The 15,574-nt window shown below is 30.7% G+C and overlaps 1 protein-coding gene across 1 annotated transcript in view; it reads left to right on the top strand.

The window, feature by feature from the left end:
* LOC106465321 (transcription factor EC-like) overlaps positions 1-15,574 on the top strand; it is an 88,862-nt gene that overhangs the window by 20,112 nt on the left and 53,176 nt on the right. The window contains exons 2-3 of the mRNA XM_022393187.1: positions 9,513-9,717; positions 13,605-13,814. Of these exons, the coding sequence (XP_022248895.1) occupies positions 9,513-9,717; positions 13,605-13,814 (415 nt within the window). The remainder of the gene's footprint in view (positions 1-9,512; positions 9,718-13,604; positions 13,815-15,574) is intronic.

Genomic DNA, 15,574 nt, shown 5'->3' with positions numbered 1-15,574 from the left:
TGCGTCAGCGAGGTCACGTGACTAGTGTCACGTCACTTCTCTCGAACCTTCGTGAACTATCGGGAGATTACTAGATATAGGCTAGTCTGGTATATATAAGATGGTCACAACGTGACGGTATCAATGTGTGTGTAGGTAGTGAGTAATTGATTTGCAGTCAGAGAGTTTTGTTGAAGTTCGTTTTAGCGTTTGTTTTAGCGCGAATGTTGAAATCAAGTGTATCGTAAAGTTATATTCGGAAAGAATAAACCAGTTTTATTAAGTAAGGACTGGTGTCGCTAAAGTTTCGTCGGAACGAAGTTACGGAAAGTTAATTAACAAACGGAGACGTAATAATACTTTATCTTTATGATTTACATTTGCTGTAGTGAATTACGTGGCAAAAGATGCAAGTCATGGTGCTTTGGGCAACATGTTTAGCACTTGTGTATTTGGTTCACTATGTTGGCAATATTATCTTCTACCCAGTTGGAATAAGATTTTTAATTCTTTTAATAATTAATTAATCCTCAGCCCTGCCACCACCACACCAGTAGCTCAGTGGTAAGCTTAACTGAAGGTTCAATAATGCTAAAAATCCAAGTTGAATACCCATAGTAGGCACAGTGCAGATAGCCTATTGTGTAACTTTTCACTTAAAAACAAACAAACATGGCTATAAAAAACACCCTCAGGGGTGTAAAAATCCACTAGTTGATTGCCATATTTGGAGTTAGGGATACTGTTACGTCTCCGTTTGTTAATTAACTTTCTGTAACTTCGTTCCGACGAAACTTAAGCGACACAAGTCCTTTCTTAATAAAACTGGTTTATTCTTTCCAAATATAACTCTGCGATACACTTAATCTCAATATTCGCGCTAAAACAAACACTATCACGAACGAACGTTAACCTCAACAATACGCAACGTTTCTAGAACTATCATGTACTTTGGCGAATGTTCAAGTTCTTACTAGATATAGGGTGGGCGGATATATATATATAGGAGGGGACAACGTGACGCGGTAAGGTGTGGACAGTGAGTAATTGAACTGCAGTCACAGACATTACCGCGTCACGTTGTCCCCCTCTTAAATATACCAGACTACCCTATCTAGTAAATACTAGAGCATTCATGAAGGAACAAGATAGTTCTAGAAACTAGAGGGCGCCACACCAGTCACGTGACCTCGATGACGCAACAATATGTTATCACTGCTAATTGCTCAATGTTTAAAAATTTAACTCGGTGCACATAAATGAATTTATATTAATTACTGTTATTATAAAATAAGAAAAATAATTCATATCACTTGTAGAGGTCAAAAATTGATAAAAATGTTTAATGTTGACTCGAAACCACTTAAAACTATCGTTAAATTCATCCAAAAACTATAAATTAAAAATTATTGTTTTTAACATATAACATTCTTCCTTGTATTCTATCGACTGGGCCACTATCTTTGTATGTATGTGCAGTAATAAATTTAAGAACATTTTCTCTTTTATAAACAATTTTTGAAACATTGTAGTGAATTTTCTCTTTAGCCAAATTTAATTGTGATTTTATATAAAAGCACAGCTCAAATACAGTTTCTTCTGCGGTAAAAAACCGGGAGCAGGACAACTACCGATAATATAATAACATTTGCGTAAATTTTAGAACTCATTTGTAATATTGTTCTCTGGCAGTTGTCTTATACCGACAATTGTCTTGCCAATAGTTGTCCCAGACTCAGTAAAACCAGTAATAGCTTTTTAATGGAAATTCCCATATGTTCATTGGCTCTGACTTTTAAATGGCGTTTGGTTTTGCCAATATAGGAGGCCTTACAGTCTCCACACGAGTAAAGATAGACAAGCAAAGAACAATAAGGAATGGGAATGAGATCTTTAGTAGGGCAGAAATCAACTTCAATGCATACTTGGTCGTTACTACCCTCAAGTGGATTTAAGATTAGTTTTTAAATCCACATCACGCATAAAAAATTTCTTTCCTACTAAAGATCTCCTCCCCATTCCTTATTGTTCTTGGCTTGTCTATCTTTACTCGTATGGAGACTGTAAGGTCTCCTATATTGGCAAAACCAAACGCCATTTAAAAGTCAGTAATAGCTTATTTTGCATTGTGTATGTGTGTGCGTGTGTTTTAAATAAGTGAACTTAATTTACATTTAATATAAGTTTTGCTTATTATTATTAGTGTCAGAACAAACGTTTGTTAATGCATCTACGTAAAATGTTTTCTCTGGTTTAGTAATTTATACGTTTTTACAACAATTTTTGTCGGAATCGTTGTATTTACAAGTTATAGCAACGCTTAGATACCATTTTCCGCCATCTAGTGGTTAGTGTAATTACTTCCTTACTGCCTGTGTGACTCATACATAACAAGTGCGTTTTGATGATTCAAGATCTCGTCTGAGAGTAATCGTAAAAGCCAGAAGCAAAGCTTTACTTTCAACTAATGTACCCTAAATTCACGAAGTATATATACAATACTTAGTAAAGTAACAACAGTTTGAATAACATGGCAAAAAAAGATTAACAACATAGGCTTTTATATTACTTTAGCTAATGGTAATAATAACTTGTAAGTTTTCACAACATCGTCATGGCAATCTCAACGAAAGAATCTGGCATTGATCTGAACTTTGATCTTCATAACAACGAAACACTTAGTGTTAATAGTAATACTACTACTAGGCTTACTAGTACTACTGCAACCCGTAATGGTGATTGTAGGTCTTTACCAAGTCTAAGTATCATGTTTTATGAACTGAAAAGCAAAACACCGTCTAAAAATTGTACTAAAAGGTAAGTAACTTGAACTAATTGAACTTGAAGCTTGAATTTCAGTATCAGTGACTACAAGTATTAGTGGAGCTGATAATGATAATTAATAAATTATCACAAGTGCAAGTTGTACATCTGTGAAAATTACCTCGTAATATAGTATTATTAAAGACATGTAAGTTGTAGTGTTGTATGTAAATTTCCTAATCCAAACCTTGGTTTGTGATATTTGCTTTTTTCTTCCCATTTTGGGTAAGTTTTGGTTAGCATAACCTTTGCAACTTGTTTAATAATTCCCATTAAAACCTTGCCAAGTTATGTGATGTGTAATGTTAAATTATTTTAAATTAGTTTGAGTACCCGTCCCCTGGACAGAAGTTGTGTAAATTTATCATTAATGAAAGGTTATTTTAGGACATGAAAAGTTGCTTCCCCCTACATGTAATTGTAAAAAATGCTCATAAAAAACTGCAAAATGCAAAACTGAAATTTTATATGTACCCTTGCATGGACCTAATGAACCTCCATACCAATTTTGATGAAGATCCATCCACACCTTGTGAAGTAGTTACATGGACATACAACAGACAGTACTATTCTATTTATATGGATACTTAAACATAATTCTACTTATCTTTCTATCTTAATTTGTTTTAACATTATGGCTGCCTCTGTTGGTGATGAGTCAACACAATGTGCTGAATAATCATTTCTCATTTTATAAATAATTAAAGGAAGTACCCTGTTATGTAAAACTTATTTATTAATATACAGTGTATAATATGTATGGTTACAATGTTTTTCATATTGTTTAGATCATTATTTTAATTCTTGTAGTTGTTATTCTTAATGATACCAGATTAACCTAGTGAAACATTGTAACCATCGATATTATACACTGTATATCCAACAATAAATATGTTTTAACTTCTGACACTTTGCTTTGTCTTAAACACTAAGAAAGTAAGAATAAATGTACTACTCTGTAAAATATCAAAACTAGAATCAGAAGCCTTTGTTTACTATAATGTTTTCCTGGTATAAACTGCTTTGTTTTTTGTGTAAGAATTAAGTGTCAGCATTTCCAACAATTTTGTATTATTCAATTACATGTGAATATCAACATTGTATGTATTTGTGTGTATATCTATATACTACTAAAACTCTGAGATTGTTTGTTTGTTTGTTTGTGAGTGTGCTTGTCTGTAAATAAATACAGCAAAAACTGCACACAATAGCGCCATATTTGTAATGAAATGAGAATAGAAACACAATAGAACAAGTTTTGTTAAAATCTGACCACGGATTACAGAGTTAACGCTATTTTTCGGCTCACTTTTTTGTACATTCCATTATTATAAAACTTCGTTTTCCACCTGATGAATCACTTTAAAATATCTTCTATACAACAATATATGCACAACAGAAATTAAATGATGAGATGAAAATGTGTTATAACGGCATGTAGAAAGAACAATGATAAAATGGACCTACAATATTATTGACTATTTGCAAATAGTAACTATGGAGACGAGGTAATAAAATAAAATTCAAGTCGAGAACAACAACAAAATTTTATAAACGAAAATCTCTCGCTGAGCATTGGCTATGATATTATTTTCCTGTCAATGTTCACATCTTCATTAAAAGGTGTAAGATGACAAAAACAAGATCTTGAAGAATCTATCTATATACTACTAAAACTTGTTTGTTTGTTTGCTTATTTTATCAGTCAAAAAATTATTCACACTACCATTTGCGCTATTTACGAAACTTCTTACTTCACTTTTTTGAAAAATGAAATGATCTTTCCTTTTACTCCCGATCAACAATCAAATACCTTTTCTTGAATTATGAATAACACGAATGGATTGAAATATTTAATTAAATTATCTCAAAATAAACCTTCATATCGGTGCAATATTGAAATTAGCTTGAATTCTTCATAACCTCTGAATAGTGGTTGACCCAATGGGTCACGGTGGTCTAATATATTCTGTATTTTATCTCTTGAACAAAGTTCATGTACAGTGTATGTGTACTACTAAGTTACTGTCACTGTAGTCAGTACAATTGGGTGTAATAAAACGAGCCTATCTCACTGTATGTACTGCATCCAATAGATGAGTAATATATTTAAATGAAAATAGAGCAATGTCCTGACACTACACTTTTTGTTACAATGAATAATGTACTAGATGCTTTGTCTGTTTTTTGTCCTGCTGAGAAGTTAGTTTTAATCAGATATTTATTTGAGTACAAATAAATGCATTACAGATATCTCTAGAAGTTTAACTATCTTTCTTATTTTTTTATCTCGTTAATCTTTTTAACTTTTTTTTTTCTTGCTGCAGACCTATTGAAAAATATAGATGGCATTTATCATTAGGTTCAAAAAATTAAACTTATAAAAGTTATTACTTGATTTTGGCTACTGTGTGTTAAGGTTGAAATTATATGTGTGTATTGATAAATCAATCATTATAAAATCTGTGGTGTTTTTTCTTAGCTGTAAAATGTTCACACAGGCAAAAACAACCTGTTTATCAAGAACATTTGTTAGTTTGTTTAGCAGACTTTGTGCTCAAAGTAAACTTTAAAAAATTTCACAGCTCTCAGTTTACAGCATTTACCTTTTTTTATGTTTCTGAGTGGAAAGGTTAAATATTTGGCTGGTGTTTTAGTAATAGTTAGCTATAGAAATATGTGACAAAACCTCAGTTAAGAATGTGGTTTCAACATATATATATGTGACATATTATCTTATTGTATCTGAATGAAAGTGCAAACTTTGAATTTTAAAAGTAATATAATTTCTATTAAGTTATATTTCGGAAGACAATGTGTTTTGAATTCAAATAATTAATATGGACAAGTTCACCAGTCATATATCATTGTTTATCTTACTTTTAAAAAGTAAGAACTGCTTTATGGAGAAACTGCATAATAGCAATACATTATCTGAACATGTAGTATACAAACTATTTTACCTGTGTGTGTGTGTTGTGCAAATATCACACAAAAGGTAAGAGTTCAGTGTTAGTGTCATGTTTGTTTCTAATGTAAAACATTTCAACAGCTTCATATAGTTCTTAGTTATTCCATAGGTGTTTAACTTTGGAAAACATTACATACTTGCAAGTTTTGTAGCCCATAAAACAGTTTTCATTTTGAACATGTCTTGACCTTACTTTTTTGATTTTCATCTATGGGTCATCAAGACATGTTATGATGTTTTTAGTGTCTAGAAACTCAAACAAAAACAAACAACAACAAAAATAACATACTTATATGTAATAACCTTGACTTTACACATGTATATCTAGATCTTTCACTGTGCAAACTGTTCATACTGTCATTTCTGAACATGTATGACTCTTCTTTAGTCCAAAAAATAATAATAGAATCTTAGTGCATTTTGTAATTTACTGTAATAGCAAAAGTCTGGAATATGTTTTTAGCATTGCCCATTAACAAGCCAAATATACATTTAGTCTGTGTAGGACTGCACAGTTTCTACATTGAATTTGGGAGAAAACATTTTCATAATGTACAAATTCTTTTTAAGGCTTCACCCAGTATTTTTCATTACTAGTTTTTTTGGTTCCAACTGGCATCTATCTTTACAGTGTCAGAAATGTGATCACTTTCCACTGTGATCTGCTTACACTATAAGAGACAGCTAGGGTTGTGTTACCATTTCTCTTATTCCCCCCCCCCCCCCCCCCCAGGGGAAAAGGTTGTTATTAGACCACAAGAGAATTTTACATGACATGCAAGTTTCATTTAACTTTTAAAGATTTTTTTTTTTTTTTGGAAGGGAGGGAATATGATATTGTAAGTTAAATTTTTGTAGAAATATATATTTTTCTGTTAAATTATTTCAATTTAAGATAGTTTCATTAGAGTAGATGAAGTAGCTGTGCAGGTTTTTAAAATGTAACTTTTTCTACAATCAGTCTGTACCAGTCAAGGCCAAAAGATAAAACATAACTAATAGTTGTTTTATTGTTTGTTTTTGTTTTTTAGTTAGCTAGACAATACATGTTCCTGCTGTAATTACATTTATGTTTTTATATGTACACATACATAAAGTTAAAAAGATTTATAATACATATAAACAAATGTACACAAAAATATACATGTGAATAAGCTAAAAGTGTAAATTTGTTGTAATAATAACACTACTTGCATTCATAGGCTGCATATTTTGTTTTATCCCCCTTTCATGCTCCAAGTTGAACAAAAAACACTACCTAGCTAACTAATGAATGAATACTTGCTGTAAAATTCTTATCAATGCTATAAGTGTAACATAGGTTTGGTTGTATAATTATATAGATAAAATCAATATTGAGACCCTTGCATAACTGGAATTCCACATTACTGTAGTGTTTTTTCTCTTGTTGCTTATTTGGTACCTTTTTTATTGCTATACATGTCTTAGTGTTCACAGTTAAATTTATATGAAATTCAGTGTGTTGTTTATTGTTAATTTGTATAAATGTTTAATGATTTTTTGAATTTTTTTTTTCTGTGTGGACTTCAAGTAGAAAGATTTTTATAGAACCATGAACTACTCAACAATTAGAAGGTTCAAGATTGGAATATTGAAATAACTCATTTTTGTATTGTGTGTGTGTTCTCATCTTTTTTTAGTAGGTGTAAGTTCTAACAAAGTTAAATGACTGTGCAACAAGTCTTAACACCCACACCAGGAGTGTTAGCTCTAACTTTCTAAAGCAGCTGATTATATAGTATGGTTAGCTAAATCTGTGTTGGATTCTTCAATTAATCACTGTAGAGGAACAAGGCTATAGGAGCTGATTTGTGTACAATGTGTTTTCATAATTTTTTTCTTTGATTCCAGCTGTCTTTGAGATTTGCTCATCTCTTTAAGTGAACTTTTAAAAAGTTAACATTTCACTACTTGTGAATACTTTATACTTGAATTACACTCATTTTTAAAGTTACATTTTATAGAAAATGCTTAGAATAAAGATTTTACAATTTAGATAAATACTATAATATTGAAGCTAAATAACTATTTGTAGGCATTGATTGTTTAAATTAAAATTATATATATAGGAATGCAAAAACGTAACTGTTTAACCATTTCTTTAACTGCTAAAGTTATAGAAAAATATTATGAAGATGATTTTTAAATGTGCACTACTATGCACTAATGTTTGATTTCCTTATCCTTACCAAATATACTTAGTTTACAAACATGTATTTGTACTTAGAATTAACATACTAAGCTTATGATGGTCCTGATGAATAAGCTAAAAGTGCAAATTTGGTGTAATAATAACACTACTTACATTCATAAGCTGAATATTTGCTGTAAAATTCTTATCAATGCTATAAGTGTAGCCACCAGTTTGGTTTTCAATTTTGATTTCATTCATTTAAGTTGCATGCTCAATCATTTTTGGCTGCACCTTTTTTTTCACACCTGAGGTGTTTTTGATCAGATCAGTATAACTGGCTGAAGTTTCCTCAACCTCATCTTGTGAACAATGAAAAAACACCTTCTTCCCAGGCATTTTTTTATGGCATTTCAAAGATTGATACTTTCCCAATATATCATAGTATTAACTCTGTTGACTAGTATTTTAAACTAAACATTAGTAACTACCTTGATACATATATATACTTACTACCACCAATAAGTCAAGACTTAGAGTATTTAATTTTGCTTTTAGATCTGTTTGTTAAAATGTTATTCATAAGAACACATAGAAAGCTTGGATACAGTTCAGAATGTCATTTTTTTGCATGTAGGTGCAAACTTTTGATGGCATTGACTTCATATAAAACTATATAATGCAAACCACACATTTATTGTTGGTAATGCAGTATGTATAAGTTGATTGTAGTTCATATAAAATAATATTATACAGTTGGAAAAGTATGCTGGATAATTAGTGAAGCAAATAAACATATCTAGAAACTGTTTTGTTTTTCAACTAGAAAGAAGTGTAAATTACCATTATGAACTGTTTTGTTTCCTAGCATAAGCAACATTCTTAATATATGGTTTATGTTGACATAAGTAGAATTTTAATGTTCAATAACAATAGTCTATAGTTTCTTTCTTTAGTATGTTGGTAAATTGTTTGATTTTTTTTTTAATATTGTGAAATTTTTTTATTTTTTTTAATAGAAAAAAATATTGAAATGTACACTGATGCATCCATGCCTGAAACCATGGTAAAAAGTGCATTCTAGAAGTTTATAAGTAAAGCTGTATATCAACATTTCACCTCTGAAAAGTGGATGTTTTTTCCATGAATTGTGGAATATCACGTGCTTTGTTTATTGCTTGATCAGTAATCCAAATTCCTATACTTTATAACAGAAGGAATGTTGACAGCCAGCTAGGGACAAAATAACCTGCACTATCTTTTAGTGAAATAATTTGCTGTTTATGCTGTTACAATTTATTATGCCTGTTTTATTCTAATAAATTTAAATCTCTTGTAGCTGACAGTACTCTTGTTCAATAGAATACAATAATTATTGTTCTAATAAATTTAAATCTCTTGTAGCTGACAGTACTCTTGTTCAATAGAATACAATAATTATTGTTCTAATAAATTTAAATCTCTTGTAGCTGACAGTACTCTTGTTCAATAGAATACAATAATTTTGTACTTTTTTTATAGTAAATTCTTCATTTAAAAATATTGGTTTGTTTTTGATGTGTTATGTGTTGTTTGAATTTTTTCTAGTTCTCCAGGTCTGAAAGCTGTCACTGTCATGAGTCGTACCAACCTAAAACAGCAGTTGATGCGAGAACAAATGCAACAACTAGAGCAAAAAGAAGCATTAGCCCAACAGAAGACAGAACCACCATCTTCTCTTTCTACAGCTGCAATCAAAGTACCAGTTTCCACTACTGCAGTAGGGCTCTCTCTCCCCCCTCAGGTGCTGCAGGTACGTTTGATAAGACATGACCAACTCAGTACTAAAATGCCTATATACATATCTCTACTTGTTCACGAGTGTTAAAGTCAACATGTACTTTCCATAGAGAAAACATACTGTGCGTGAATTTCACCATGGGAAGAAAATAAAACGTTGTAGATTAATATTAACTTTGACTTCACAAACTTAGTTGTATATTATGGAAGGTTCCAGTGTAACACACATTTACTTATGCAGAATAAACAAACATGCTTCATTGGTTTTAAATGAATATTTGGGTTTATAAATTATTCTCATATTTGCTTTCTTAAATTCTAATATAATTTTATATTGTATCATCTACTTGTATTAGCAGGGTAGAAGGTTAATCTAGAAATTATGAGATCAATTTTACCTCTATTATGTTGTGCTGTCTTTCTCAATTCCTTCAGCTAAGTTTAGTGCATACTTCCAAAACATTTAACAATACTAATAAATTTGTAATTCATCATGTGGTTTGTGAAATATTTTTGGAATTACAGTTACTTTTGCAGTCTTCCATTCTTTAAAAATTTGGACATACAGCTAGAAACATTGTGTTGATGCAAATTTTTTTCTTCGAAGAGGGAAAAGGTTTTATAGCACTATTTCTATTACTTAATAGTAGGTGTTGGTCTTCACATGTGAAACAACTCTTCTCAGCTCGCTTGTTTCTTCTTTTCATTGTAACCATAGGAAAAAACAGGTTGTTTTGTTGAAACCACTTTCGAAGTCATTCTTCACCATTAGATGACTGAGATAATGTGTATTTAATTGGCAGGTTGATATTCTTAATTAATATTCTTTCAGAAGTGTGATGGCAAAACTTTACATTAACCTTTCTTATTTTCAGGTAGCAATTTTGTGTGGGCAGTTTCACATGTGATTGAATAAATAAATAAATAAATATATATATATATATATATATATGAAATGCACTTGTCTCGCAAGCTTTGCTCTTGTTATATAATTTTTTGCTTAGACTAAAAAAAAGCTCATAATATAAATTCACTTTGAGCATGAATTAGACACCAAATTGTCTGATTTGAGATACTTTCTTTTTGTATGTATGTCGGGGATTAAAATATTACATTCCCAAAAAATTTAACTTTGCTTGAGGAATTTCATCTTTTTGTTTTGTTGGCTCTCCTGATGTCCCTCCATATTTCTTTAGTTTTGACCAATGGAAGTGAACATATTGCATGGATTAAATAAATAAAAAAACTATTCATGAGGGATAGCAACCTTCCTGATAGCTTTCCTATGAATGAATGTAATTTTATTTCAGTATTTATATCCCTGTATGTATGTATGTATGTATGTATGTGTGTGTGTATGTGTGTTAGAGAGAGAGAGAGAAAGATAAATATATGATGTGTCTTAGTGCAATTTTCCCATATCAAGAGGCTCGGACTTTATGGATATCAACTTACATTGCCCATAAAGAGTGGCATAATAATGTTAAAAATTTTTAATGGTTATATATTCTTTTGAGTTAAACTTTATACCTCTTCTACGTGTATTTTGGTATTGTGTGTGTAAAGTTGAGGATAACGTAAGTAATGATTATAGTTATATTCAGAATTGTATACTCCTGGTTTTGTGCCAATATTCCTTGTCTGATGTACTGGTAGGATGTTGAGATGAATTAGTTGTAAGCTGTAGATACTTTGATACCTTCCCACTACTGCGTTTTATTAATTTTATTAAATGAAGTCTTCTGAAATATTATTAAGTGAATTGACAAATTATATTAACAGTAAATGCATTTCAAGATCATCATTACTGTTGTACAATGTATTTGATATTTTGGGTTCAGTAACTTCAATGAAAGTATTAAAGAAAATATAAAGAAAAACATAATCTCATCTTTAACTTTGTCAGGAATTTCATTAACTGAATTTTTTTTAACACATCAGAAACAAGTTATTTAGTATTTAATCTACAATCTTCATCAAAAACATACCAGTTTATCTAATTATAAATAAGAATTATAACTAGAATGTCCTAGAAAAACTATGCATTTATAACAAAGGTAGTTTCCTTTAATTAGATTGTATTGTCCAATTACTTTCAGTTGGTTGTTAAGAAGCTAGTTGGAAGACTGTGCTTTATTTATTTACTAGCATATAACTTGTCAAAAATGATGGGAGTACAACCACCCCCCACCCTATAGTATACCCTAACCTCACATTTCATAGCTAACTGAAATAAATGCATTTTGCAAAATCAAGCTTGACCAACAAAGAGGCAGAAAAGTGCAGTCGAGGTAATAAAACATCGGTAACTTCCTTTGTGAGCCAATCAAAATTAAGATCATTCATAAAATGAATTAATAGAATAATTATTGGTAAAAATCAATTAGATTATCAACTTCTAATACATATAGAAAAGGCAGTGCATTTTGGTAAAGCTATGTTCCAACAATGACTTTTATGTCATGTTGCTTAGCAACAAAAGTATAATCTAATATTGTTGTTAGTCTATGTACTGAAGGTATAAAATGAAAAATATTTGTTGATTTCTTAACATAGTCTACAGTGGTTAAAGAGGTTTGTTTTTTTATTAAAAATGTTGGTGATATAACAGAAAATACCTTAATTCAGAAATGATTGAAGTTTAGAATTGAACCAATATTTTTATTTCCATGGTAAATTTTATGCACTTGGCTCTAGGCTAGGTGATCCCACACTACGACTTTACTTTAAGCTTATTATACCAACACTCGCTACACTTGTATGGTTTCATGCCCCCCGCCCCTCACAGCCACTTTGCACCCCCATCACTAAAATCGTAATGGGCAGACAGTAATTGAAATATTATATCTGGATAAATGCATTTTGATTTTTATGACTCCTTCTATTTGAAGAGATCAAGCATGACATGACACACATTGGCTTTTATATAGGTTAGGCTTTTAAACTAAACATTACTTAAAAGTATCTTATAAAGGTACTGTTGAACTTAGCTTGTTTAAATAAAGTACTGTTAGTTTATTATTTAATGAATACAGTGTTCTGTGTGTTCACAGAATCTTTAATGGCAGCCATTAAAAGAGGTTCTCTTCATTTGCAAAGTTCCCTGAAGCTGAAAAAAAACCCGTTATAATCCGAGAATTACAGATACTATGGATCTTGTTGGGTTTCAAAGCACTTTTTTTTTAACTATTTATGCACCAACTTGCTTATAGTTTCATGAATTTGTTTGTTACATGGTCCCTAATAACATGAATCACAGACATCAATTAATGTATGCCAAACATACCTCATGAATTTGTAATTAAACTAATCTCTACAGGGGTCCCCTACAGTATGTGTTATGTGTGTTATATTAAAAACGTGTTTTTTTGACCAAATTATTTTGATCAGTTAATTACACTGAATTTTGTAATAGGGTAAAACATAAAATTACTTAATATGATGCAATATATGGATCCTAGTGGTATTGAATGGCATAAAAGCATGTTGGTGATGTAGGGTTAATTAAATAAATATTATAGGAAGTAACTAACAATGTTCAGAAAAATGTGGGTATTTTTGTGTAAATTACTGAAATATTTGTTAAACTTGTAGATAAGTGCTTAAGTGAACCCAGAACAGTTGACTCTAAATGCAGTTATTACACAGTAAAAAAACAGATGTACAAGTAATTCTACATGAAAATATACTAATTTTTGTTCTTTCACTCCATGGCTGTACTCTGCTTATTTCTACATAAATCTATTTTGATATATTTATCATTAAAAGTTAAATCATACGTATCAGTATAAATTCTGTGTTAGAATTATTTTGAGTTTAATTTCTCCCTTAACAGTTAAGAAAATTGAGTATTTTAATTTCATATATTGTGATTACATTTAGTGCTTTGTTAACCTTTAGGTTCAGACTCGTCTAGAAAACCCCACCAAATATCATGTTATACAGAGTCAGAGAAGGCAAGTGCGACAGTATATCAGCAGTGCTCATGGCAGTACTCGTCCCCAAATCCACACATTATCACCTGCACTCAATGTTGAAAGCTGTGATACAAGTCCAAACAGCCCAACATCCGCTCCACTGAGTAACTCAACAGCCACTAGTGCCTCAGAGGTGAGATTTATTAGTTCTGTCAAAAATATCACAAAAAATTGCATATTTGTAAATGGAGGATTAGTTAAAGTAGTATTTAAACAACCAAGCTGAACATTTAAAATTAATTTGTAATTGGATTGTACTTGATAATTCTTTGATCAAAGAGTTGCATTAGGAATATTTATATATCAACATTTAACTGCATTTAATTGGATCAAAACTTGTTAATTAATTTTTTTGTTTGAGAATATTTCCCACCAATAATTCACCTTCAGTAAAATAGCTGCACTATCACTAAAGTTAAAGAGTGTCCAAGTTATTTGTGTGTTTATCATCCACAAAAAATATGAAAACCTAAATTGTGAGGGAGAGAAATAAAGACAACCCATCCTCTTGTAAAATCATATGAGGATGTGCACAGGAAAATATACAACTTGTGTAGTATTAATAAATAACAAAAAAAATTAGTTTAAATGTTATTACAAAATTTTAATATAACAGCTTTTTCATATGATAAATATCTTTGGTTCATGAGTGAATACTTGAATTTTTAAGATTATTAATATAATTAACACATTAAGACTTAACATACGTTGATCATAAAACTACTTGAAAGTAACAAAAAATGGAACTAGTCCTTCACATATGACTTGAATTACGACTTCTGTGCTTCAATTGTTATCACGTACTCATGCTTAAATTCTAAGGTGAAGAAATATACTGAATCCCAGGTAACAGATGATTGGGGGGGAGAGAAGATAACTTAGCATTATTGATGATACTATTTGGGATACAGTTGAGAGAAAGTAATGTAGTTGATTACATTAGTCAAGTATCAGTTTGAAATTCAGCCAAGGCTAGCTTAAAATGAATTATACTATTTCTGCCTTCAGACAAAGAAAAGAAGAAAAAAACAACAAAAACTCCAAAACAGGTTCCAGATCTTAGATTTGACAGTAATTAAGTGCTAATTATACTTGTATAACTGCATTTTTAACATATCTTGTCGCAGGGAGTCGAGAACAAACCTGCATATCTAGTTTATATCTTTTTAATGATCTTACAAAAAAGTATCAATAATATCTTGTATCTTTAGAAAGAGAAACATAAGTTGGGATAATTAAATCATAATACATGGAAGGAGGTATTCAATATTTCTTGAGAGAGAAAGAGAAAACAACTAATTACAAGTTCACACAATAGTAGCTACTGAAATAAAACACTTTTAACTAGCTTTTGAAAATGTATTGTCAATTTTCTTCCATTCATGTTACCTTTTCTTGGAAAACTTGCCAAGAATATGTCTAAAAGTATGCCACATCAATATTATTTTGAACTGGGCATATATATAGCATATGATAAGTAACTAATTAGAAACAACAAATACTTCATTTTGATTAGTTATAGTAAGTAGGCTTTGAGGATATTTCTGTGGTAAGCACAGTCTTTGGAATTTTGAACACATGGAACCTCATTTCAATTTCAGATGAACATTATGTTATTTCAAAATTTTGACAAATTTTGATATCAAATAGCTTAGATGCTTTTAACTTCCATAATGGGATATCCGACAATAGCAGTAGAAAAATGCTGACTAAAACATATTTGCTTGAGATGCAGCTTATTGCCTGAAAGAGACTAACATTGTAATTGCTCTTTTAAGAACTAGTACAGTAACATTGTATATATATATACACACACACACACACACACACACACACACACACACACACACACACACACACACACACACACACACACACACACACACACACACA

This window comes from Limulus polyphemus, unplaced genomic scaffold, assembly GCF_000517525.1.
Source record: "Limulus polyphemus unplaced genomic scaffold, Limulus_polyphemus-2.1.2 Scaffold1908, whole genome shotgun sequence".
NCBI lineage: Eukaryota > Metazoa > Arthropoda > Merostomata > Xiphosura > Limulidae > Limulus > Limulus polyphemus.
This window is presented reverse-complemented; position numbering and strand designations above follow the sequence as displayed.